Raw genomic sequence first — 27,544 nt, forward strand, 5'->3', positions numbered from 1 at the left:
CCAAGGGGAGATGGAATGGCGGCGTGTGAAGGGAAACATTGTATCATTGTATGGGCGTGACGCTCCCTCCACCAACAGCGCGACCATGTCACGAGGGGAGGGAGTCATCATCCTATATGGGGAGTTGCTTAGTGTTGGCTCCGAAGCATGCACAGCGGCGCTAATTATCGCTGGTATATGTGCACTGCATCCAGGTACATATTCAAAATCCCTTCTCCAGTGGCATGACCCCAAAGATGCAATCGCATCAAAGAGATAGCCCAAAGAGCAGAGCCACAGGTAGAGGGCTGCACTGTAGGAAAGCAAGCCTCACCAAACTGATGGTGTCTAACAGCGCCATCTATTGGTTGAAATCGTTTGGTAAAATAGACAGTAGGGAGATTCCCATAAATCATTCACAAACAGGGGGGAAGGACCTTCTATATGGCAGCGTATGATCTGTGCGTAAATGAGAGTAGACATGGACGTACAGTTTATAGGAACAGTCCGGCTGATAATTAGCTTGTCCAATACCACTTCCAGGGGAATATACAGCTACCACATAGCATCACTGACAGCGGGGGATGGCACAGAGATGACAAAATGGTTGTGGCACAGCAGAATGTCAGGATAATCAAACAGATATGTAAGAAGGCCAGTATGGTGGCCTGAATTTATGGGAGGGGCCCGGGGGGTATTTAACCAGCCCGCTCGCCTGTGGTCTTTGTCAGTTTCCTGTGCGCAATACCACGTCACTAGGCCGACTATTCGAAACTCGTTAGCGTCCGTGAGTTCCCGTGTTCAAAGTTTTTCGAGGCTCTCGTTCCTGTTTGCAGTTTCCGTACAACGTGCCTGGCTCGGCTGTCGCAGGTAGAGTTTTCAGTTGACTTTTCATATCACGCATTGTTAGATATCTTATCACTAAACCTCGATATCAAACTTACGAATCATTCGTAAAAACCCTACACATAGCCATAACGTTTGCCAATCACTCGTACTGTTATTACACCAAACATTTCTTTATTTTACGTACCTCAGACATCGCTTCATTCAGGTGTACTGTTTATCTCTGTACCATGCTCCACAGACAAATCGTTGTCAGTCGCAAATTTACTGCACACCGATCCGTGCCATATCAAGGCTAAACCATTTCAAATAATTTCAATCATTTCAATCATTTCACCCATTTCATTCTCACGTACCGCGCTCTGATTTGAATCCAGTCGCATCCACGAAGCACCGATTCGTCCCGGTGTGCCCCAGTTGTTTGCGGCCTCATTTCAGTACATGCTCCAGAGTCAGGTTCATTGTCATTTGCAGGTTGAGGCTCACCGATTCATGTCTCTGTCATGGCATATCATTTCACTGTCACGTATCACGTTCCGATACGAATCCAGTTGCATCCAAGATGCACCAATTCGTACAGGCATGCCCCAGGTATTTCCAGCCTCATTTCAGTACATGCTCCAGAGTCCGGTTCGTTGTCAGTCGCAGCAGCGGCATGACCAATTCGTGCCTCTGTCATGGCAATCAATTTTGATTTCACTGCCACGTACCACACTCTGATTCGATTGATTTGAGAACTTGCCCTTGAGAAGCCCAATAGGGCTGACTCTCCAAGTGTTGAAAGGGGGCTGAGTGAAGGGACCTATGATGAAGTCTCGCTCCAGTTCGGCATGTAAGAGCTGGTCTATGGCCTGTTTGTCAGTGGCCGCTGAGCGGAGGTTCCTGCATTTGTAGGTAGTGTGGGGCAGAGAGATGAGGGCGGTGTGAAACCCTGCTGTGAATCCCTGGATAAGGAAGGTGGCCAGGGACGGAGTGGGGTGTGAAGTGAGATAGAGCCCCAGCCACAGGACATTAACTCGGCCTAGTCATGATTTCTTTTGTTGCTTGACCTCGCATAAATTCCTCGGATGTGCCCTATGGCATAGGGTGCAGATGTGGAGCAAGCGGCATTGGCTGAAGTTGCACAAGCCATAGTTAAAGTTATTGCAGATAGCTGCTCCTCCTACGGACCAGGGCACACTTCAGGTCCATTTCATGTTGTAAGTCTTATGTTAAGTCTAAATGTTGTCCATACCCGTATCGGCCATAGGGCTTCAACCATAAATAACATCTAGTAGCAACCAAATATATTATCACATCATAACCAAATATTATAAATCTTTTTCACAGACCCCTGACGCAAAACCCTCCAGAAATAGTCGGAAGCTGAGTTGGCCATTTAACCCTGGGGGGAGGGTTGCGCCAAGCTCCATAATCCAGTGTGTTTCACCCTGCAGAAGGAGCTTGTTCCAATCACCCCCCCTAGAGCTCAGATGAATCCGATCCAAAATCTGAAACTCAATATGGGGGCAGACACCTTGATGCTGATCCCTGACATGTCTTCCCAAGGGGAGCTCAGGGTTGGCTGATGTCATACTAGTAATGTGTTTACCTGCATGTTTTTTAAATTTCAATTTGGTCTTACCAATGTAGAAACTTCTTCATTGGCATGTTAGTAAATATTTGACTCCTATTGTTTTGCAGTTTGCGTGATGTTGGGGTCTAAAGATCTGGCCATTGGGCAGTATGATCTTTGGTTTCGTATTCATATATTGACATATGTTACATCCCCCACATCTAAATGTGCCTAGACGCTTGCAGGGGTCTGATTTAAATGATCCTCTGAACTCACTTTGTACCAGCTGGTGTTTTATTGATTTTGACTTTTGATAAGTTATTGCTGATTGAGGTGGTATATAGGGGCTGAGGGTAGGATCTATCTGTTGGATGTGCCAGTGTTTTTCCAGTATTTTTCTGATTTGCCTATGTTTATTGTATTTTGTGATTAGGTGAGTGGTTTGTAGTTTTATAGGTTTTTTTATTTGAAAATAGAAGTTTGTACCTCATGTATTGTTTGCCCGTTTAAAGGCTTTTTTTAGGCAAGATATAGAATATCCCCGATTTAGTAGCCTTGTTTCAAAAGATCTGCTTCCAGACAAAAAGAATCGTCTGTTGAGCAATTCCTCCTGAGTCTCAAATATTGGCTATAAGGGATTGATTGAATCAATGATTGGAGGTGCGCACTAGTTGCATGTAGGATTGTGTTTCCCGCAGTGGGCTTTCGAAAAAGTCCACTGGAGAGACTCCCATCTTTTGGTAATTGTCACATCCAAAAAAGTGATCATGGCATCGCTACAGGACATTGTGAAACTAAAATTAAAATTGTTTTTGTTGATCGCTAACATGAACACATTAAGAGCTTCACGAGAGCCTTCCCAGATAATAAATATGTTGTCAATATAGTGATACCATGTAGAAATGTGACTAGTTAGCAGTAAAAGATCTTCTTCTGCCAAAAGGAAACATTCCCATTCCCCCAGGTACAGGTTGGCATACGACAGGGCACAACATGTCCCCATCGCTACCCCCTGCACCTGGAGGAAATGGGAACCATCAAATGAAAAAATATTGTGAGGCAGGATAAATTATAAGGCCGAGGCAATAAATTGGTGGATTTTTCAATCATCTTTATGAGACTGTGACAGAACATCTGTCACTGCCGCAATCCCTAGGTGGTGGGGGATGGAACTGTATAATGTCTCGATGTCTATTGCCACAAGCAGTGTAACTGGGGATGAATATTCTCTACATTTTTAAGTAGATGTATAGTGTCCTTAATGAAAGACAGGAGATCCATAACATATGGTCTCAGGTGTGCGTCTATGAATTTGCTGAGATTTTCTGTTATGCTTCCTATTCCTGATACAATTGGTCTCCCCAGAGGGTTACATAGATCCTTGTGTATCTTTGGCAAGCTATAAAATGTCGTGTTTTGGGGTGTTTAGTGCGGATGAATTCCCAGGTATCCTTATCAATGGCGCCATTGAGATATGCGTGAGATATGTGTCATCGACTAGGGAATAAAATTTCATGTCAAATTTCTCAGTAACACATTTTGAAACTGGTTTGTACCAGGCACTGTTCTACACATAGACCTGTACTGATTGTTTGACATGATCACAATGTTACCTCCTTTGTCTGCCGGTTTAATCGTGAGTGTTGATCTTTAAGTAACTGAAGGGCAGTCTTTTCCCTTTTGGTTAGATTATCTGCTGTTGCACGTTTTGAGCTTTTTCTACAGTCAGCAGTAGTAAAGTTTACAAAGGCAGCAAGATTGGGGTTACCGGACAGAGGGGAAAATTTATCAGATTTTGTTTTTAGTGTAATGCTCTTAGGTGCAGAGTCTGTTTGTGTGTCAACATGTTCCTGTAGGAGGGTTTCAGTGTTGATCATGTCGATAAGGTCAGTTGGGTCTGATTCTTCTAAGAAGCTCAGAAGGTCATCCAGTGCCTCATCCGTTTGGGAAGTGTCAGGTGCCTTAGGTGTATTATTTTTAGAGTATAGGCTTTTGAATAGAAGTCTTCTAGCGAAGAGTTGTAAGTCCTTAATCAATTTGAATGTATCAACATCAGAGTCAGGGCAGAAGTTGAGGCCCTTACACAGTAGTGCCTCCTGTTCTGCCGATAAGTGGTAGTTGGATAAATTAATAATGTTGAGTACATCCGAATTGTTGAGTGTTTTCCCCGTGTGTTTTTGTGTTTCTAAGTGTCTTGAATTTGCTCTGGGTGTAGTAATAAAAAAAGCACCATCCATAGTGGAAGGGACTGATGGAGTGTTTTGTGTGTGTAGTACACCCATGTGCGAAGATATAGATGAGCCATCACCAGGAAGCCCCAAAGGGTGAATTGTGGACACACCACGTGATTTACCTTTACCCGACTTAGTCATAGTTCCAAGAGTAGGAAGTGGAGTGTTGTTGCTCAGGTGTGGATTCAGTTGTACGCTTCTTGTTCATTGTGTCATCACCTGATCGTGAACGTTTTGTTTTAAGGGATATGTTCCTTTGTGGATTCTGTGTAAAAGAAGATGAAGTGGAGGGATTAAATGAAGAATTAGAACCTTTTCATTATACATTTGGTTTGTTTGTCTATTCCTTTGAGGGACTGGTCTATTTCCCTGATGCCATCTGTAGTCTTTTCCATCCTGGAAGGCTCTTTTATCCCTCCAGAACTTTTTCTCTTTGGTGGCTAGTGTGTCCTGAGTGAATATGTCTAAATGTTTTTTTATCCTTTCTTCATGTTCCTTAAAGTTGGATATAGTCTTAAATGGCTGTAGTTTAGTATATATCGGATCAATATCTTTGTCAATGACATTAATCCGTCTGCGATATTCCTCATTTAGGAGTTTCACCATGGTTTTTGTACAATTTTGTAGATTATTTTCCCACTTCTGAAGGCAGCATCTACCTCCTCCAGGAGTGGGAAAATTTGTATCTTCAACCTTAAGGGATTGATATCCTCTCTGATGTATCTATCAAAACTTTCCATATGCCAAAAACAGGCCGCCTTCTTTTCCACCATCTTCCCTAACTGAGAAAAGAGAGAGGAAAGCTCAGACTGTAACCATTCTTTTTTTGTTGTGGTCCCTGTGATAGCCTGCCATAAAGGCCTCCCATTCCTGTCCCCAAAACTTGACTCAAAAGGCCTTGCTCTGATAATCCCAAAATCAATGCCTATTAAATATATATAATTTTCCACATAAAATATGAACAAGAATCTCTTTATTTAAACATATAGTGCCTTTTCTCTAATTTTCAATTAATGAAACTGGGAGTAGTATCATATAATGGGTTAAGTTGGATGGAGGAAGGGGGTTGGGTATTTGCTACCCTATTCAATATGGAAATTGAAGATCCCATCCAAGCAAACCCAGGTTGTTGCCAGCATCCTAAATATAGCTACCAAAAGTGGAGGTACCCCCAATGTACGTGTGGGGACTTTAACGGCAACTAATACATATATTAATTACAAATGTATTTATTGACAGATTAAAAAGTTGGCACATACATCACCATACAATAGATTAAAATAATAGCACAAGCTGGTTGTAAATGGTTGTCTCCTGATATACACGTTTCAGGATCTGTGAAGAGTCCTTTTCACAGGGGCTTTTCATAAGGAGTACATTTAGAATAGAACATAGCCAACATTAACAATCACGTTACAGAGAACATAATGTGAGCATCGTAGGAAGCTGACTTGGACACATACCAATCTAGCACAGCTATCCACTTATTTAAAAATAAGACAACAGTAAAGTTAGCCAAATTTTTTTTTTTTTATATCGTGAAAGATAATGTTACGCCAACTAAATTGATACCCAACATATCACGCTTCAAAATTGCGCCCGCTCATGGAATGGCGACAAACTTCGACCCTTAAAAATCTCCATAGGCGACATTTAAAAATGTCTACAGGTTGCATGTCTAGAGTTACAGAGGAGGTCTAGTGCTAGAATTATTGCTCTCACTCTAACAATTGTGGTGATACCTTACAAAGGTAGGTGTAATAGAAAGAAAGCATGACAGAACGTCTTAAATGGGGTCAAAAAGACCTCAGATCTAACATTTACACTAAAATGCAATTAAAAAAAAATGAAATGTCACTTTTTTTGCAAAAATAAATACATTTTCCCTGTAAGACCATTGGGCGGAAGTGACGTTTGACATTCCTTCCACCATTCAATGTTATTGAGCTGAGCGGGAGCCATCTTTCCCTCACTCGGCTCCATGTCTCAGAGGAGAAAGGACACAATTGTCTCCACTGCTACTGACGGCTCCGGTAAGAGGCGGAGAAGACCGGAACGCGGTGTGGGGGAGGGGGGTTCCCTCTCCCGCTAAAAGTGATCTTGCGGCAAATCTGCCACAGAGACCACTTTTATCTAAAAGCCAGCCGCTCGCCATTGTTGAAAATACCGGGGTTATGGCAGCTATCTGCTGCCATAACAACGGTATTTAGTGTTAAAATACCAATGACGACAATTTGCGCTAAAGCTTGTGAATCATTTGTGAATGACTTATGTTATTGCATAATATGATTTGTGCTGAAAAATTATTATTATTACACATAGATGACAGTTTCTCAGCACAGACATGTCCCAATCGCAGTACTGGAGTACCTCTGTATGCCAGCTCAGAGCTGCTCTAAACTACCTGCAAAGTTTTCCGACTCTGGGAAGCAACAGTAAGACTTCACTGCCATAGCAATAGGTTTTTAAAGTGGCGGTAATAAGAACTTCCTGAAGTTGCACATGTCAGTAATGTTGGTAAAATTGGTGCAAATGCTTGCGGGATCAGGCACAGGTAGTTCAGTATTTTTACAGCCCTCAACTACTCCGCTTTTAGCTGCAAAGGCTGTGGCTGGGAGTGTACAAATTTCACAGCTGTGACGCATTGCTTTGTGGATCACAGCAGGAATTATACCTCCCGTCACTTTTGGCAGGCATAGCGCCCACTGAGCTCAACTCATTCAAGTGAATTGGGCCACTCTGCAAGTGCTTGTCAACCACATGCAATGCACATGTTTGCAGTGAGCTAATGCAAGGTTCAAGGGGTTAAATCAGGTACTGAGGAAGCAATACAATGTCTCCTTACCACCTTTCAAATGCTCTCTGAAGAGCAATCAGATTGCAGATCGCTCTTCAGAGACCACAGCAAGTGTGAACAAGGCCTTACAAAGCAACATTTTCTATTATTTTGATTTGATTACACAGTGCAGCATTTATAATAGTATTTTTTTAATACAACAGGAGGAATCCCATTATTTTTTATGAGGCCCTGTCAAACCTATGCCTCCTGATGCAGTGCGATTGGGAAAAAGGTGCTTCATTTGATGCAGCATAGTGTGTGTTTCTGGCCCCATAGACTTCAATGGGAGCGCATAAAAAAAAAAGGCACACATAAATGTCACACATGCATTTTCATGTGTTTTGGTGGATGGCAACAAGCCCCCACTTTCTAGCAACCTAGACTTTATTTTACCATCAACAAAAACACATTTTATGTTAAAATGCACAACAAAAAATGTCCTAAAAAGACACGAAAATGCAGGCACACAAATACGAATAAAGCTACTTAATCCATTCCAAAAGGTACCAATTTTCTTATTCTCACACCATTCTAGTGCTCGTATGTATGGGTGCTTGGAATGATTTTTGTCTGCAAAATCTTGTACTGCTTTCTCTACAGGACTTGTAACAAATAAAGTTTTTGCTGTTCTTATTGAACTCAACTTAAATTTAAAAAAATAATAAATAAATAAAACTAAAATTGATAATGTAGAATACATTAGAATGAATTTTGCTTTAGGCTGGGTTCACACTAGAACACGCAGTGGCTTACAGCAGGAGTCCCGGAAACCCGCATCCAATTTGCAACAGTATGAAGCCAGCCTCAATTCCTAACGGTTTCAACAGTTTCAATCAGCTAATTATATTCCAGATGACTTAGAATAAAAGGTGTCTAAAGTCTTGCTTAGTAATTGGCCACTCAGTCACCCAGTGCTGTCACATTGAACAGGCAGAGAGTTTTCAGCTCGGCGTAAGCATGATGCCAAGACTTGGAGCTTACACAGGGCTTCTTATCCTTGCTTCCAATGTGTTAATGATCCACTGCCAGCTGTTGCATAGACCAGGATTAAAGTGGCTCTGTTATTTTGGCCAATATGGGAAAAGCACAGGTTCAATTTAGGGCTAGACTATTCAACTGGATAAGTTTAAACCCAAAATGTAGAATAGTTGTTCCAGCACCAGAAATACCCAACAGCACATGCTATAGGACTCTGAGGACTTACACATTTGGGCCACCAGGGGGGGAGCTTAATTTTTTTTTTTTTTACTCTTTACACAATTGTACTTTGTCATTAACTTCTCACTTTGCATTTAAGGGCACCTTTTGGACATACTTCGAACAAGAGGAAAAAATGGAGCCATTGCTTTCTTGGATAGCTTGATACTGGCAAATCAAGAAATGTATACCCTTATCACAGGAAAGGAGCCATCTATGGATCCAAATAGCTTCAGCAGTAAGAGAAAATACATCTCTCTATCCATGGGTGTCACCTAATGGGTGTTTGGGCGCAACTGCTCGTAGTTGATGTAGTTACGAAGTCCAGTTAGAACTGCTACTTCCTTTTACATATCCTTCAAGGGCTGAACAGGCAGTGTACAGGTTTTTGTGTATGATATAAAAGATCTGCAAAAACAGTATCTATCTATACATCTACCTATCTTGTCTACTCATCTATCCTAACTGTAGACTAATATCATCAATATGTAACCTCAACACAATAGAAAAACATGCCATTTTTTTCCTTTATAACAGAACAGATTTGTGATGTATTTTTGCTTATTTAACCACATTGTACAGTCAATAAAGTTAACCTATTGTAAAACTGGCCAAATACTAGTAGAATTTGTTAGGAAAGTTTGTAAGAACGTTCATTCGTTTTTCGTTATGTGGTCAAATCAATGTTTGTTTTTGACTGCAATGATAAAGTTCAAAGGAGCTGGATGAAAATTTTTTATCAAATTAACAAATTTCTAACAGAGAATGTGTTTTTTGTTCGGAAAGTCCATTCGCTCCAAAATCGAATGTTAAAAACAAATGTTTTTTAAAGTACTTTCGAACATTATTTGTTAAGTCATCAAATGTACTGATGAGAATTTTTGTATGAATGTTCATAAGAACGTTTTTTTATCAATAATTCTACTAGTGTATGGCCAGCTTAAGAGTGAACATACAGTAACACGATAGATCATTTATAACTATAATGTGGCGCTTGCTTGTGAATATGTTAAAAAAAACTCTAATATAAAATAAAAATTGAATATAAAAACTCTAAACTAATATTTAGTAAGTAATGGATATTCCACCAATAATTAATTTCACCAAATAAAGTTCTATTAGATAACCCTGCTGGGTAGTAAACTCCAAACACAAGTGCTAAAAGGAATATTAATTAATGTACAAATGCTGTAAATAAATATAATACAATTCCATAACCCCCAGTCAATCAAAATAACATGGTAGATAGATGTTTTAGATAGAATATTTTATCTTTTTGAATAGAAAGCCAAAGGGTCAGAACCACTGTCATTTATTGCTGTGTCCCTGCTGGCTGGGCTGGGTTCCCTTTTTTATTTCTGATGACAGCTAGTCACTTGAACAGGAGTGATAGGAAATGTAATCAATGGGTACAAAGACAGCAATAAATAAATAAAAATAAATAAAATGCCTCTAAATATTCCCCATTTTCTAAAACTATATACATTTTTTTGACTAGTCTGCCTTACAAGTATTGTATTTTTAAATAAGCATTTTACACACACATGTAAGTATGTATTTATAGACATACACAGATATACTCCCTCACATTGTGTTAGCTTTGTTGCACAGAAGGCACACGTGTAGGAAGATGGTACACATCATTCATTAGTCCTACAGGGGCCGATTTGAAAAACCCCTTAGATGGATCCCCAACCCATATTAACCACTTGAGCTCTGGAAGATTTTACCCCACCTTCATGACCAGGTCATTTTTTACTATTCAGCACTGCGCTACTTAAACTGGTAATTGTGCGGTCATGAAACTCTATGCCCAAACAAAATGTGTAACCTTTTTTCACATAATTAGAGCTTTCTTTTGGTAGTATTTGATCACCGCTGAGTTTTTTATTTTTTGCAATATAAACAAAAAAATACATAAAAAAAAAGTGTATATATATATATATATATATATATATATATATATATATATATATATATATATATATATATATATATATATATAATTTTTTTTCTGCTATAAAACACATCCAATAAAAAAAAAAAAATCGAATTTCTTCATACATCATTTTGTTTTTGATTTTAAAAAAGTCCCAATAGATGTATATTGATTGGTTTGTGTGAAATTTTAGCACCTACAAACTATGATATACTGTATATATTGGAACTTTTATTTTTAATACTACTAATGATTGCGATCAGCGACTCATAATGGGACTGCGATAGTCCTAAACCCAGACGTAGGGAGCGACGTATGGGTATGTCGCTTTGTCTACAGCTGCTGCTCCCCCGTGGTACTTTGCGGGCAGGTGGTCGGTAAGTGGTTAAAAGTGTGAAACACAACTAAAGCCTGTTGGCTAGGTAGGGCAGATGGGGAGGAAAAAAACAGAAACTAAATGAATTGAAGATTGAATAAATTTGGCAGGGATCCAGTCCTGGTTCTGAGTGGCGTCTATATATTTTTACCTTTTATAGGTTTTTATGGAATTTTGTACAAATTTTTTAATAAGATGTAATAAATTGGAGCTTTTATAATAGTTTGACTCGTCTCATAATGTACCCTGTGAGAACTAGCTTCAAGAGGTAGCGCCGGCATAGCCACTTGCAGAATTCTTTTTAGGGTCCCGTTTTTATTAGAAGACAATTCAAAAAAGCAAAACTAATCAATTTTCCTCGCAGGCGTTTTCAGCAGCTTTCTTCCATCCAAAAAACAAACAATGTTAAGCCTCCTGGCCTTTAGTCTGGTCCTACAGAACATGACACAGTACCACCCTGTACGTCTCCCAAAGGCTTGAGCCATACACTTGGCTGCCCCATCTGTACTTCTGGGCAGAGACCTCCTCTGTCTGCCCAGAACCCTAGTCCAGATTCCTCCAAAAAACCAAGCACTCACCTGCACAATCAGTGTGCTGGGTACCCACAAAATCCAGTCAAAGAATCAGGGATTTCATGCCACCAAGATCGCCACAAGAACTCTGGGCTCCAAGTCCCAAAATAATTTTTACTAAACTGTGTGGAAACTGAAAAGCCAGTTTCTTCTAAATGACAAAATCCACCTGGAGCCTCTCATCTTGCCTGGATGAGAATTCTGAGTCAACAACTCTTTTTACACCCTGGCAGGGCACTGCACTGCCACAACCTTTAACCGCTTGCGATCCACCCCACACACATATACTGCGGCAGGGCAGCCGCTCTGTGCCAGATCACGTACCTAGTATGTGATCTGATACTTCTGGGTCTGGGACGCGTGCGCGCCAATGGTGACCCGCTCCCACTGTGATTGGACACAGCGGGAGCCAATCAGCATGTCCGGCGGAGGTGATGTCTACTGGAACCCGCTGATCATTCGGGAGACAAGCAGAACAGCAGTCTGCCTATGTAAACAAGGCAACCGCCGTTCTGTGAGGGGGGAATGTACTAATCCTGTGTTTCTGCTAAGCAGGAATACGGATCTTTACCTTCCCCCATTCAAAGCCACTCCCCCACAGTTAGTAAGCACTGCCTAGGAACACATTTAACCCATCGCCCCTGATGATAACTCCTTCCCTGCCAGTGTCATCAGTACAGTGATATGCTTGCATATTTTTTAGCACTGATCACTGTATTAGTGTCATTGGTCCCCAAAAAGTGTCAAAACTGTCAGTTAGGTGTCCGTTTTGTCCGTCTCAATTTCGTAGTCCTGTTACAAGTCGCTGATTGTCACCATTACTAGTAAAAAAATAAATAAACCAAAAAAAATCTCATAGTTTGTAGACGCTATAACTTTTGCGCAGACCAACCAATATACGCTTAGTGGGATTTTTTTTACCAAAAATATGTAGCAGAATACATATTGGCCTAAATTAATAAAGAAATTAGATTTTCTACATTTTTTTATTGGATGTGTTTTATAGCAGAAAGTAAAAAATATTGGTTTTTTTTTTTCAAAATTGTCGGTCTTTTTTGTTTATACCGCAAAAAAATAAAAACCACAGAGGTGATCAAATACCACCAAAACAAGCTCTACATTTTATTTGCGTACAGCGTCGCATGCATGCGCGATTGTCAGTTAAAATAACACAGTGCCGTATCGCAAAAAATGGCCCGGTCATGAAGGGGGTAAACCTCCTGGAGCTGAAGTGGTTAAAGTCCAATTTTGCAGAGCAGCAGTTTCTGATTTTCCACTGTTTTTTTTATTATCAAAAAAAATGGAAAGCAATCAATGATCTACACCACATCAGTCTCATAATACTACTCATCTCCCCACTCAGACTCATCACGTGTTTTCTCCATCAATACAGCATGGCCACAATGGTGTATTTATAGTGTATGGTAAGAGAAAAGAATCTATGCACTGGATACCTTTCATTTAGTTCAATCTTTCACCCACTTTTTTTTTTAATGCAGAACTTATAGACAGTCGTTCACTGAGTATATTTCTGATGAACACATTGAGCAAAATGCAGGAAGAGTTGATGCAGGAGAAACAGGTGAAGAAATCATTGGGGCACCACTTGCACAAAATGCGTGAAAAGCAGCAGCAGCTTGAAGAGGAAGGAGAGTGCGTTCGCATCATGGAGTATGAAAACCAAAGAATTCACAGAGAGTTGGATGCCCAGAGTCAGATGCTGAGCAAACTAAAAGATGAACAGTATGAACTCTCTATGAGATACTCTCATGCCCTGCAGGAAAAGGACGCAGTACAAAGTAGGAACAGTGACCTGCAAGAACAGGTTAGAACCAATAGAATAATAATAATAACAATAATATATTCTTACATTTATGTATTTGATGGTTTATTGTTGTATTCAAAGCTCTGTGGATCCCTATATTATGCTATAGATAAAAAAAGGCAAAAAATATCAGGATTGATTTACTAAATGAGACCATTTTCACTTTGTCATGTGGATGTTCAGTTAGCTTAGTAATAAGGGAGGAGCTTCAGTCTGCCCCTCCCCTCTGCCTTTGGATTTGACCCAGCAGGGCACGTCAGACCATTGCAAATAGTTTACCGGTTCTCCACCCAGAGCTGAGTCCTTCTCCAGAGCATGCTGGCAGGTGACAGGCTTTTCTAGTTAGGCTGGAAACTAGTTAAACTGGAAGTTTTCTAGTTAAACTGGAAGATGTTGTGCACCTTTTGTTTTGATGCGCCTGGATTATATTTGGTGAATTTAAAGATAAACTTTAAGAAGTTTAAAGTGTTACTAAACCCACAACAGTAAAATCAGTGTGTATATGCAGTAAATCATGCTTGTTATACTCACTGTGGAACTTAAGGGGTTAATACATCGCATTGTGTAAAAAAGGCTGTTTGATCCTGTTTTCTCTGATCCTCCCCTTCTTCCACTGTCCCCAATCCATCTTCCAATAAGACAAAGTTTTTATTTGCTGAGCCTTATATAACTACCAGCTACCCGTTCAGACACATTATGACAGCATACATTGAAGTCTTCTAAACAATCCCTGTAAACCAGGGATATGCAATTAGTGGACCTCCAGCTGTTGCTGAACTACAACTCCCATGAGGCATAGCAAGACTCTGACAGCCACAACCATGACACCCAGAGGCAGAGGCATGATGGGACTTGTAGTTTTGCAACAGCTTTAGGTCCACTAATTGCATATCCCTGCTGTAAACAGACTAATAAGTTTACTTCCTTATGGTTGTCATCTCTGTCTAGTGGCCAAAGTGCTTCTTCCTTAAGCAGAGTTCCACCCAAAAGTGGAACTTCTGTTTATCTGATTCCTCCCACAATTGGCACCTTTTGGGGGGAGGGGGGACAGGATACCTGTCTTACACAGGTATCCTGTTCCCACTTCCGGGAGTCTGGCCGCGGCCCAGAATACCACCGCGGGGCATCTCCTCCTCCCTCCTCCTCTCCCTGTCGCCGGACCAGTAGGAGAGAGGAACGGGGCCTCTTGCATGCGCAGTAGGGTTCCCGACATGAAGCCGTAAGGCCACACAGCTGGGTTCCCTTACCCGCAATGGCGGCGGCAGCACTCAACAGCCGATTGAAACATCAGCTGCGGTGCCGACATTGTGGGACTCCAGGACAGGTAAGTGTCCTAATATTAAAAGCCAGCGGCTGCAGTATGTGTAGCTGCTGGCTTTTATTTTTATTTTTTTTGCCGGAACACTGCTTTAAGTAACTCTTGTCGACTGAACTAGGAGCTACATGAAATCTCAGAGCCACAAAAGCTCTGACAGGTGCTGTGATTGCAGGTCTAAATAGGTAGGGTTTAGCTATCACCATCAGACTATCACTTATTGTAGGTCTTTTGAAGATCTAAATGGGGGGTTCTTCACTCTGCCTTGCCAGTCCAATATACCATAGTTAGACTCATTATGTATAAAAAAACAAAACAAAAAAAAAACAAAAACAAAGAAAAAGATCAAATGCATTTTTTTTTTTTATCTTTTTTTTTCTATAATCAGCTTCTTTTTTTTTGCTTTTCACCAACTGAAAGCCCCTTAAAAAAATGTAAAAATAATTTGCAAGCATATTAGTCAAAGGAATCTTTTTATAATTAAAACATTTTGTGGGAATATTTCAAGCATTTGCACAGCTGTCACAATTGGCTATTTTTCCCCCTATGATCATCATCTCCATCTAGTGGCCATAATGCTGTATTTTCTTGAAATACCTTAATCAGGAAAATACTGCCATATGGCCACTAGATGGAGATGACCATCATAGGAAACAAGCTTATTACACAGTTTACAGGGAATATTAATGACGGCTGTGCAAATGCTTGAGACATTGGCACAGCAAATTTATTGTAAATAGACCCCATAGAGTTTTTTCATCTGTCAAGATTTTGTCTGGGAATCTAGGCAAGACTTCAGTGACCTCTGGTCATGATCAGGTTTAAAGTCTGAGAAATTGCCATTATTAAAGGAAAGTCTGACAAATATCAGAAGTTATTATCTGCATACTAATTCAGGGTGAAAGATTCAAAGGGTTGAAGCAAGAAATGATAAGCTTTTTATCCATTGCAGCCTTCATGTTTATCTCACGATACAACAATTATTTACTAGGCAGAGTCTGATAAAAGGTGATGAGTAAGAAGAGCTTGTTAATAGAATGCTTATTTATTCAGATGTATGCATCACACTTATAAATGCCTATACATTCTACAGATGTTAATTCAGACTTTATTTGTATGTTTAGCCAAAACATGTTTTAATTTTTTTGGATAGAGTGGGTCAAGAATTAGAATCCCTGATGGATTTTGACTGCTACCTGGTGCACCGTTAGCCTGGGTTCACACTTGTGCAATCACAGGCATCGCATGTAATTCGCACCGCTGTGTAGATCACAAACTGTATGGCTGAAATTGCATTGCATTTGCACCAAAATGGTGCAGGACCCTCTTTTTGGTCTGCACTGGAATCGGATCGCATGGGTGCCAGTGTGCGATTTAGGTGCGATGCCGGGACTGGCACTGAATCGCAGGGTTTCCCGCATCGCACCAATGTGAACCGGGAATGAGAGCTACTATTTTACTGACAGGAACTGTCTCCAATAGCTAAAGAGACAAAAATATTTTTTGTAAAGGAAGGCTAAAACCCTGTGAGCTTTTTTTTTTTTATTGTATATGTCCTTGTAGCTGATTTTTCTCAACTTCCTGTTTAAAAAAATAATTGTCAATGAGGGGAAATCTCCTAAATAGCAGTAAAAACCTGACAGAAGATCGAATTCTTCTGCAATCTATCCAAAAAAATGGGTGCACATACAGAAGAATTTGTGAAAGCTGCATGAAATGTCTCTATATTTTATTTAAGAAATTAATGCCTGTATTGGCAGCTCCATCTAGTGGTCAAAATGCAGTATAGCTTTCTGAAATACGTCGCTGAGAAAATGCACTGCGTTTTGGCCACTAGATGCTGATGATACAGGAAGTAATCTCTTAGAAACATTCCTGCAAAAAAAAAGTTTTATAAATAGATCCTTTAAAATCTATAAAATGTATAGGCATAATTAAGTGTGATATAAAGATCTGCATAAATAAGCATTCTATTAACATACCAAAAGGGTTTGTATTCCTCATAAATGTTTATCAGACTCCACCCAATAAATTATTGTTGCTAATTTTAGGACAATAATGATGCTGCGTATAACATTCAGTTAGATGTTTATTTTGTAACACCCAAAATGTTGCAGTTTGGTTTCCTATGAGCTGGAAAACTATTAGGCCCCATTCACACTTGCAAATGCAGCGATTACCTGTTTGCCTCCAGGACTAATCATTTGCAAGTATTCACTCCATGAGCGACAACATGTGAGTGGGCGGGTTTAGTTACAGGAGCTGTCAGCTTCTAATTGCTTTCAACAAGACTTCTGTCCACAGCTAACCCCATGGGGTCTTCAGCTTGTAATCAGTAACAGCCCCATTTGCAGGTGTGTGAAAGCAGGCCACTGGATGTTGGCAAGGAGCAGGCTTTTCTACTCAGGTTGTGGCTGCTTTCTAGACTTTTGCACACCCTTGGTAATGTTGCACCTGAAACGTTTTTAGCTGAAAGTAAATTTGGGTTTTATAGCGGAATTAAACCTCCATATTTTTTTTTTTAAATATGGGCCCCCAGGAGCTTATCGTCATAGCATGCTAGTATGCACAGCATATTGACACATTATGGCACACTTACCTGGCAAGCAATCTCCTTCCTTCTGGGATCCGACTTTTCAGCCGATTGGTTGACTGGGCCACAATGACATCACTCCTGTGCATGCATAAGGGAGCCATGTCTGTCTGCATTTATGGCACAGAACCGTGCCATAAATGTACACTGATCTGCACATGTGCAGCTCAATGCACATAAAGTTTGATAGGCAGGGAAACTGGTTTATGACAAGTAGGGTCTCCTCTGTCATAAAATGCTACCGCTCAGTGTTTTTTTTTTAAAGATTTAATTCTGCTTTAAAAATGAGATAAGCGCCACAGGGCTGTATTTACCATTCACACAGCAGGCCTTTGCCTGTAGCTGGTTACGGTAAAGAAGCAGACACTAATTGCATTGGGCACTTGTTTTCCAATTAGTAGAAATACTCTTCATCTCTTACCCTGATTTCCACACTGTGACCTGAAAAAAGCTTGAAAGGCTCTCTCCTCCTGGTTCTCAGATGTGGGGATGCTGGCATCCAAACAAACTCATCCAGCGGTAACGATATCAAGCATCCAGAATGCCGCTCTACCAACCTAACTTGTGCAAAGTGTTAGGCGGCCTCAGCCAGCGCTACTCCATTGACCACGCCTCCCCTAACGCATTTTGCCCTGCCCAAGGGGGCTTAGTCATAGAATTCTAAGCCAGGTTAGAACCAAGAAACCAAGAAAACATTACATGTACTAAAGGTGACCTTAGCAAAAGAATGATGCTTTGGGCGCCAAGGTTTTGTCGCTATAGGCTCCATGATGGACATCTGACCCTGAGTTGAGCACCAATATCTTTGAATGATCTGTGATTTTGTACCATTAATTTTTTCTAAGGGTGACAATTTGAGGAACCATCAAACGTGTAATATTATATATATTATTCCTGTTGAAGTGATAGTCTGTTTCCGAAATGAGCATAGATATGTATGAATTATGAAAAGCAATGCCGGGACAAGGTCATTCAGAGCCCAGGGCGAACATGCCAAACTGCCCCATTAACACCCCCCCCCCAAGATGTATGAGCATTATGTGTCAGCCAAAATCCCCCCACAAAAAAACTGAGAACTAATCTGCATGCTTGCCCCTAAGCATAAATCCGCCCCCTGCTAATATACCCCTTGGCACAAATCTTTGCCCCCCCAAAATTCCCCAGCTCAAATGCCCCCTACCCCAAAAAAATCATCCCCTCCCAGCAAAAATCCTATACCCCTAGAGTTTCCCCTCCTAGTACATATTTTCTCACCCCACTCCAAATCATCCCCTCCCAGCAAAAATACCCCCTCAATCACCCTCCTAGCACAAATCTCCTCCCCCCTATCCCCCCTCCCAAAACAAATCCCCCTAAATCACCACTCCACTCTTAGCACCCCCCAAAAAAAATTCCCCTCCTAGAAGAAGCAGCCACCCCTCCTGCCCACCCCTTGTCCCGGCCTTGATGAATAGAATATATGTTTTGCCTAAAATGTTGGTGTTCCTCTCATCTCAGATTGCTGTGTTAATTTTCCCTGTGGCCTTTACAGTTATATGCTGTTAAAGAGGATCTTCATAGACTTAGAATGGAACTACAAGTGGCTCAGAACTGGAGTAATCATGGCAATTGTGAAGAAGAGATTCTAGCCCTGAAAAAGGAAAACAGGAAGCTGAAAGAAAGGCTGGATCTGGCAGGAGAAACCCAACCGGTAAGTGATGGAATGATGGTCATCATTTACTTGTACCTTCCAAATATCTTGAATTGTATTGAATTGAATTGTGCAAGATACTCCCATCTCTTGAAGGATACTCGGATGATTTGGCAGTGATGCACACCATTGTGTTGAATCACCACAGGCCAAAGGTTATTCAGCCTAAATGAACCACTTCATAAACAGCGCAATTTAGCTAGTATTTACACACTTTTCCACTGCACACATTATGTGCATAAGCATGTTGCAGTTCCATTAATTTTGAATGGCACCCCAATACACTAGGGCAATACAGCTCCAATGCACATGTATTGCAATGCACCGCAAAGCACAGTAATGCACTACCATGTGTTTTGATGAGCAGTGTTATCAAAAATAGCGTATTTCTTTTTTTTTTTTTTGGTGCATTTCCAGGCCATTTATTTTAATAGGATCCCTTAATTCAATTCACCACACTGGAAAAGTGTGAACGCAGCCTGAATGATGGGAAGTTTATTTAACAAACATAGTAAAAATTACCATGGGTCACTATGACTATGGGTCACTGCATTTAGATTATCAATTTCTATGAATAATAAACAGTAAATACACACTACTATGCAAAAGTTTTAGGCATGTCTGAAAAATGCTGTAAACTAAGAATGCTTTCAGAAAAAGAAGCGTTATAGTTTATGTTTTATCAATTAACAAAATGGAAAGTAAGTGAACAAAGGAGAAATCCAAATCAAAATTAACGTGACCACACTTTGCCTTCAAACCAGCATCAATTCCTCTAGGTACATTTGCACACAGTTTTTGAAGGAATTTGAGGACCACTTCTGGCCAGTAGGGATGGGCTTTATGTTCGGATCGAACATGAGTTCGACTCGAACATAAGCTGTTCGCCGAACAGCGAACAATTTGGGGTGTTCATGGCAAATTCGAAAGCTGCGGAACACCCTATAAAAGTCTATGGAAGAAATCAAAAGTGCTAATTTTAAAGGCTTATATGCATGGTATTGTCATAAAAAGTGTTTGAGGACCTGGGTCCTGCCCCAGGGGACATGTATCAATGCAAAAAAAGTTTTAAAAATGGCCGTTTTTTTCGGGAGCAGTGATTTTAATAATGCCTAAAGTGAAACAATAAAAGTGTAATATTCCTTTAAATTTCATACCTGGAGGGTGTCTATAGTATGCCTGTAAAGGGCGCATGTTTCCCGTGTTTAGAACAGTCTGACAGCAAAATGACATTTCTAAAGGAAAAAAAGTCATGTAAAACTACTATCGCTACTATCGCTAGCGCCAGCTATAATGAATTGTCGGTCCGGCAATACATAGACGCTCATTGATAAAAACGGCATGGGATTCCCCCACAGGGGAACCCCGAACCAAAATAAAAAAAAAAATGCGTGGGGTCCCCCTAAATTCCATACTAGGCCCTTCAGGTCTAGTATGGATATTAAGGGGAACCCTGCGCCAAAATTTTTAAAAAATGGCGTGGGGGTCCCCCTCAAAATCCATACCAGACCCTTATCTGAGCACGCAACCTGGCAGGCCACAGGAAAAGAGGGGGGACGAGAGAGCGCCCCCCCCCCTCCTGAACCGTACCAGGCCACATGTCCTCAACATTGGGAGGGTGCTTTGGGGTAGCTCCCCAAAGCACCTTGTCCCCATGTTGATGGGGAGAAGGGCCTCAACAAGGGGACCCCCAGATCCCGCCCCCCCGTGTGAACTGGTAATGGGGTACAAATGTACCCCTACCATTTCACAAAAAAAGTGTCAAAAAGGTTAAAAAACACAAGAGACGGTTTTTGACAAGTCCTTTATTAATCGCTAGCGATAGTAGTTTTATAGTAGTTAGTAGTGATAGTAGCGATAGTAGTTTTATAGTAGTTAGTAGTGATAGTAGCGATAGTAGTTTTATAGTAGTTAGTAGTGATAGTAGCGATAGTAGTTTTATAGTAGTTAGTAGTGATAGTAGCGATAGTAGTTTTAAATGACTTTTTTTCGTTTAGAAATGCCATCTTGCTGTCAGACTGTTCTAAACACGGGAAACATGCGCCCCTTTACAGGTATACTATAGACACCCCCAGGTAGTAGTGATAGTAGCGATAGTAGTTTTAAATTACTTTTTTTCCTTTAGAAATGTCATTTTGCTGTCAGACTATTCTAAACACGGGAAACATGTGCCCCTTTACAGGTATACTATAGACACCCCCCAGGTACGAAATTTAAAGGGATATTACACTTTTATTGTTTCACTTTAAGCATTATTAAAATCACTGCTCCCGAAAAAACAGCCGTTTTTAAAACTTCTTTTTGCATTGATCCATGTCCCCTGGGGCAGGACCCAGGTCCCCAAACACTTTTTATGACAATAACTTGCATATAAGCCTTTAAAATGAGCACTTTTGTTTATTCATGTTCGTGTCCCATAGACTTTAACGGTGTTCACGTGTTCAAACAAATGTTTTGCCTGTTCGCATGTTCTGGATGCGAAACAAACCGGGGGGGTGTTTGGCTCATCCCTACTGGCCAGACTTCTCCAGACAGTAGGTGGGTGTACCTGGGTCCCACTGGTTTCTGTCAGTTCTGTACTGATGGTTTTGGATAGAGTGGAGAGGGATTAGAACACCTGTCAGTTTTTATTGCAGTCTGTGCCCCTGTTGCGGAGATTCCCACTCTTTATTTGTCTTGTTTACCATTATCATTGAAAGTGAAAGTAAAAGAAAATCCCAAATTTTGGGTTGTCCCCTGAAAAGGGGAAATCTTCCAATGGGGACACTAGTTAAAGTGGAGTTCCACCCAAAAGTGGAACTTCCACTCATCGGATTCCTCCCCCCCTCCGGTGTCACAGTTGGCACCTTTCAGGGGGGAGGGGGGTGCAGATACCTGTATATTACAGGTATCTGCACCCACTTCCGGCGTAGATAGCCGCAGAATCTGCGGTTATTTACGCCACTTCCTGTTCCCCCCCGCTGTCTGCTGGGAAACACACGGGTCCCAGAGACAGCAGGGACCAGCCGTATTGCGCTGCGCGACTCGCAAGTGTCCATGTTTTAAAAGTCAGCAGCTGCAGTATTTGTAGCTGCTGACTTTTAAAAAAAAAATTTTGGCGGAGCTCCGCTTTAAGGTGACCTGGGGGTCCCCAATTAATTACCTTAATTTGCTGTGATTTCCTCTCACTTCCTGTTTGGCTATGGGACCGGAAGTGAAGGGAAATCTTTGCAATGGGATACAGATTGCAAAAAAAAAAAATCCGACAAGGGTTTAACCCTTCCTTACTCCATCCTCAACACTGCCCGTGTTACACTTTATTACTTCCAAGTTCCTATGTTTAACCTTTCAGATATGTGGAAGTAGTGCAATTATTTCTATGATAAAAGGTATGATAAAAAAAAAGGAATTTAAAGATGTATTAGGCCCCTTTCACACGAGGCGGACTCCGTTTCTACGGAGCCCGCCTCGGTCCGCCGGCTCAGCGGGAGATCAGTCCGTTGATGACAGGTCCCTCTCTGCTCACTGAGCGGGGAGGGGCTTGTCACGCGCCGCTGCCGCCTATGGAGGGATCGGATGAAAACGGACAGCATGTCCGTTTTCATCAGATTTCACCCGATCCGATCCGCCAGCGACGGACCTGGAGGTAGAGCCATCCGTCTGCTTTTAGCGGATCGGACCGGGTCGGATGTCAGCGGACATGTCTCCGCTGACATCCGACGCTCCATAGACTAACATGGAGCGCCCGTTCAGGTCCGCCGTCAAAACTGACAGGCGGATCTGAACGGTCCGATCGTGTGAAAGGGGCCTTACAGATGATAAAATAGATTAAAAAAGGATTGTTCGATCCAGGGGAGCCCATAATTTCATTTGAGGCGACGGTCCACTTATTTTAGACACTTTTTTAGTTCTGAATGAGTTTAAATGGCCCTTTGTCTTCCAGCCATATACATAGCCTAAATACTAGTTAAAACCATTTTGAGACACATTCCCAGTGCAGAGTAAGGAAAGTGAGATCAGATGTCACAGTATACTGTGACACCTGCCTAAAACATTTACACAGTACTGCATATGGATTAAACTTTTTAAGAGACCACGGGTAGACCAAGAGCTGACTGATTTACAGTCAGGCAATCACTTATCTCTCAGTCCTAAAGCCCAATGTCAGGAAATGTAAAGATTATCCCTTGCAGTGTGGCTGTGCCTGCACTGTGAGGTTTTACTGCTAATTTAGGTCTAGGAGACATAGAAATGAAGATCTATTTACCCAATCCTCTATTCCTTTGTACTGCTAGACCAATCTCTGCAGGACCCCCCCCCCCCCCCCCCCTCTAGCTGTCTATTGTCCTGACCTTATCAAGACCAATGCATAGCCCTGCATTGGATGTGATGACACCAAGGGACAGTCCACCATCAGTGTTTGAAGGCGTGCCGCCACGTGTTGGGGGAGTGGAGGATCAGTTAAGTGCAAAAACTCTCCCATAGACTAAACGGACAGTCAACCCTTGGAGTGCGGGTGCATCACCACTGCAAGTGATTGTTTTTAACTTTACTTAGTTAGGCTTTAAAGAGGAGGGCCAGTCAAAAAAAAAAAATTAAAAGTCAGCAGATACAAATACTGCAGCTGCTGACTTTTAATTGGACACTTACCTGTCCCAGGGTCCAACGATGCAGGGGATCGAAGCCCCGCTCGTCTCCCCCTCCGTTCAGCGGTGCCGGCATTGCAACTGTGGGCGCTGGGCTGTGGCTTCACAGCCTGGCACCCACTGCGCATGCGCGAGCGGTGCCGCGCGCCGTGATTGGCCGCTCAGTAACCTGGGACCTGTATTGGGTCCCAGATGATTGACAGGAGGGAGGGAGCAGAGCTGAGCCCTTCCTGTGCCGAGACGGAAGTGATGTCACCAGCCCAGGCACTGAAAGAGGACGACTACGAGGGACCCCCTAGCAACAGGCATTTAGAGGTGAGTAAAAAAAAAAAAAAATATCCAAATGTTTTTTTGTATCTTTTTTTTTAGAATTGTTCATGTAGTTTTTTTTTGAGTGGAACTCCACTTTAATGACACTTGGAAAATATCAGCAAGTGTCATTTTACACAGAAGCAGTTGCATTTTGGCAGCCCCAACTTCTATGTAATACATAACAATTCTCGGCTTTCATTGTGACAGCTGACAATTGCCAGTAATAGAAGTGGAAGAAACGGTGTTGTGGAAGAGAAGCTGAATGTAGGAGATACATGCTAGAAACGTAGTTGAAGTTTTTTAGGACATCCCCTACATTCAAAATCTTCAAGCTATTAGGAATCTATAAACAAAGTTTTTTTTTAGATTGTATCCCCTACATTTAAAATCTTTAAGTTAGGAATGTGTAAACAGTTTAATAGTCTGGGCACATGTGCACTTTAATTTCCCATCATCCTGTATGTAATAGCTGAAATGGGCCTTGCCTGTCCTTTCTGTGAAAAAATAGTAGAATAGCTTCACAATCTGCATTGGATACAATATATTTTATACTCCATAAACTGCTGTGGAATGGTTTTGGCTTACTAGTACACAGACGGGTCAAAATCTTTATGTACCCACAATTGAGACTGCAGACACAACCAGTTGTAGCCTTAATAAACGGTAGTCTCAGACTTTTATTTAATTTGCCCATATATTACAGGGGAAGTAAAAGAACTAGGGAGAGGCTACACAAAAGATTGCAGACATAAGCATTGCCCTTATAATATGTTTATATAATAATAATATAATATTTATAATTGCATGAAAAATACATTTTTCTTTTATTTTTAGTTTAACCACCTCAATAAAGGACACTTTCACCCCCTTCCTGCCCACGCCAATTTTCAGCTTTCAGTGCTGTCACACTTTGAATGACAAATGCGCGGTCATGCTACACTGTAACCATGTGAAATTGTTATCATTTTCTTCACACAAATAGAGCTTCCTTTTGGTGATATTTAATCACTGCTGGGTTTTTTATTTTTTACAAAAAAATAAATAAAATTTTTCTTAGTTTCTGTCAGTAAATTTTGTAAATTTGTAATTTTTCTCCTGATGTGCACTGATGAGGCTGCACTGATGGGCACTGATAGGCTGCACTGATAGGCACTGATAAGGTGGCACTTATGGGCATTGATGAGGCGGTACTTATGGGCACTGATTAGGCGGCACTGATGAGGAGGCAATAATATACCGCACTTATGGGCACTGATTGGTGGCACTGATGGGCACTGATAGGTGGAACTGGGGGGCACTGATAGGTGCCACTGATGGGCACTGATAGGCCGCACGGATAGGCGGCACTGATGGCCATTGATGGGCAGCACTGCTGGGCATTGATGGACGGCACTAATGGGCACTGAAAGCCAGCACTGACTGGCATCACTAATGGGCACTGATTGGTGGCACTGGTGGGCACTGGTTGCTGGCACTTCTGGCACTTTATTGTATTCATGGCACTGATGATTAGTGCCCTGATTACATCTCTTGCTATCCCCTGCGAGGAGATACCACTGATCGGCTCTCCCCTTTGCAACACACTCTGTCAGTGTGAGGCGATGAGGGACGATTACCGGCACTTCCGTGTTTACATGTGACTGGCTGTGATTGGACACAGCCGATCACATGGTTAAAGAGCCGTGTCTCAGCGGTTCTTTACAGAGATGAGCGTTGCGCCATGTCCTAGCAACACAGCGCTACCGCGCTCCAAGGGCACGTGGAAGCGGCCATCCAGGTGCACTGTCATATGACGTCCACCCAGAACTAGAAGTGGGTTCTAGGTTTACTCCCACTTTAAAGTGGAGCTCCACCCAAAAAGGGAAGCTACGCTTGTTTGCTTCCTCCCCCCTCTGCTGACACATTTGGCACCTTTCAGGGGGAGTGGATACCTCTCAAATCCAGGTACCCCCCCCCGCTCCCACTTCTGGGTAAGATCGCTGCAATAGTTGTGCGGCTATCTACGCAATTTCCGGCCCCTCCTACTTCTACCCACTGCCTTCTGGGAGACACACAGGTGCCAGAAGACAGCGGGCAGCACGACTCGCGCCACAAGAAAGCGCAGCACGACTTGCGCCACAAGGCTTCACTTCCTGTTATCCTTAGTGAAGATGCTGGCGCCTGCACCCGGAGCCGATGGACGGATCAGCTTCGACTGCTGACATCGCGGGATCCCTGGACAGGTAAGTGTCTTTATATTAAAAGTCTGCAGCTACATTATTTGTAACTGCTGACTTTTAATTTTTTTCCCCCAGGCTGGAACTCCTCTAAGTACAGAATGTCATTTAAAAAAAAAATATAATCCTAAATATCTTCTGTGGTCACATGACCCCCCTCCACTCTCCTTCTCTAATCTAAGGATTGCAGTGGGAGGGACTGAGATTCCCTTCTGATGTACGGTGGAAATAGTTTATGCATACACAGGCTTTAGAAAACTAAATAACAGTGCATATCTGGTAATGAATTTTTTTTCCTTGTCATATATTTATGCTTGCAGGCAGAGCTGGAAATAAAGAAGTGCTCAGATGGGGTTTTACCAAGTTCCGAAGAGTTGTTAGCTCAGCTTTGTGCTGCCAAAAAGAAGATAGCAGCTGGAGAGGCATTTGAAATTATGGTATGCGACCACCTTTTTTGTTTACTTCAACTTTCCAGAATATTAAATATTATATAAAATAAATAAATATAAACAAAAATGTTCTTTCCTGTATGCGGGCGGGACCACAGTTTAAACTCTATTGCCCATGTGTGCAAGGGGGTATACAGATCTGTCCTTCCTACTAAGCCCCTCGCCCTTTCCCCATTGTGTCATGGCTGCTGCAAATGCCATACTTCCATTTTGTACCCGCCGATAAAAGGGTAGATTTGTTATTTTTTCCAGAGAAGGAAGAAGTGACAGTACACATAAGAGTGTGTCATATTGTAAGTAGTGCCTTATTTTTATGGTAACTCCATTCTAAATATTTTATCACTGGGTGCCTTCTTGCATGCTATATTTATCAAAGACTATATTAAGCTGGCCATACATCTTAAGAAATCACTTGATTTGCCTATTCATGCTAAACCTCTGGATGGACGAATCGCTCCTGCTGGATATTGTATTCAGACAGCTGGCATCCTCGGCTGTCAGAATATCTGAACAATGACTGTGATTAGATGCATCCACTGTTTGGCCAATATTCCCCCCCTTCCTATGCGCCTTTGATTTTCAGATAAAAGGAAGTCAAACAGGAGGGTGCCGACAGGGCCAACCATGGCTCCAATTGCAGCTGGTTCAGTAGGAACTGGCCAAACTTTTCTCCATGTATAGCTGGCATAAGTCATATAACCCCACTAGAATATTCCACAATGACCAACTCTATAACCATTGAAAGTTTAATTGGTGGCTTCATAGTTCATCCGTGGATTTTACAGGAAGCAAAACAACTAAGTAACGGGGAAGTCTATCGCCGAGAGAGTAAACCTTTGCTACGGTCATGTAGGATAGGGAAGAAACTCAAACAACTGCATGGAAATTTCATTATTGCAGTTTTTGAAAAAATTAAAGGGCTGGAAAGAGATTCAACCCAATTGTGTCCATTCAAAACTGAAATCTGTTTTGTTTGGATATGATC

The 27,544-nt window shown here is 41.6% G+C and overlaps 1 protein-coding gene across 3 annotated transcripts in view; it reads left to right on the forward strand.

Annotated features, from left to right (window-relative positions):
- The window catches only part of CARD14 (caspase recruitment domain family member 14), a 159,233-nt gene that overhangs the window by 59,013 nt on the left and 72,676 nt on the right, over positions 1-27,544 (forward strand). For all 3 annotated transcript variants that reach the window (XM_073608188.1, XM_073608192.1, XM_073608191.1), the window contains exons 4-7: positions 8,748-8,885; positions 13,034-13,359; positions 18,799-18,957; positions 26,431-26,547. In XM_073608188.1, coding sequence (XP_073464289.1) covers positions 8,748-8,885; positions 13,034-13,359; positions 18,799-18,957; positions 26,431-26,547 — 740 coding nt within the window. The remainder of the gene's footprint in view (positions 1-8,747; positions 8,886-13,033; positions 13,360-18,798; positions 18,958-26,430; positions 26,548-27,544) is intronic.

The sequence above is a fragment of the Aquarana catesbeiana genome, linkage group LG12, assembly GCF_042186555.1.
Source record: "Aquarana catesbeiana isolate 2022-GZ linkage group LG12, ASM4218655v1, whole genome shotgun sequence".
In the NCBI taxonomy this organism is placed as follows: Eukaryota; Metazoa; Chordata; class Amphibia; order Anura; family Ranidae; genus Aquarana; species Aquarana catesbeiana.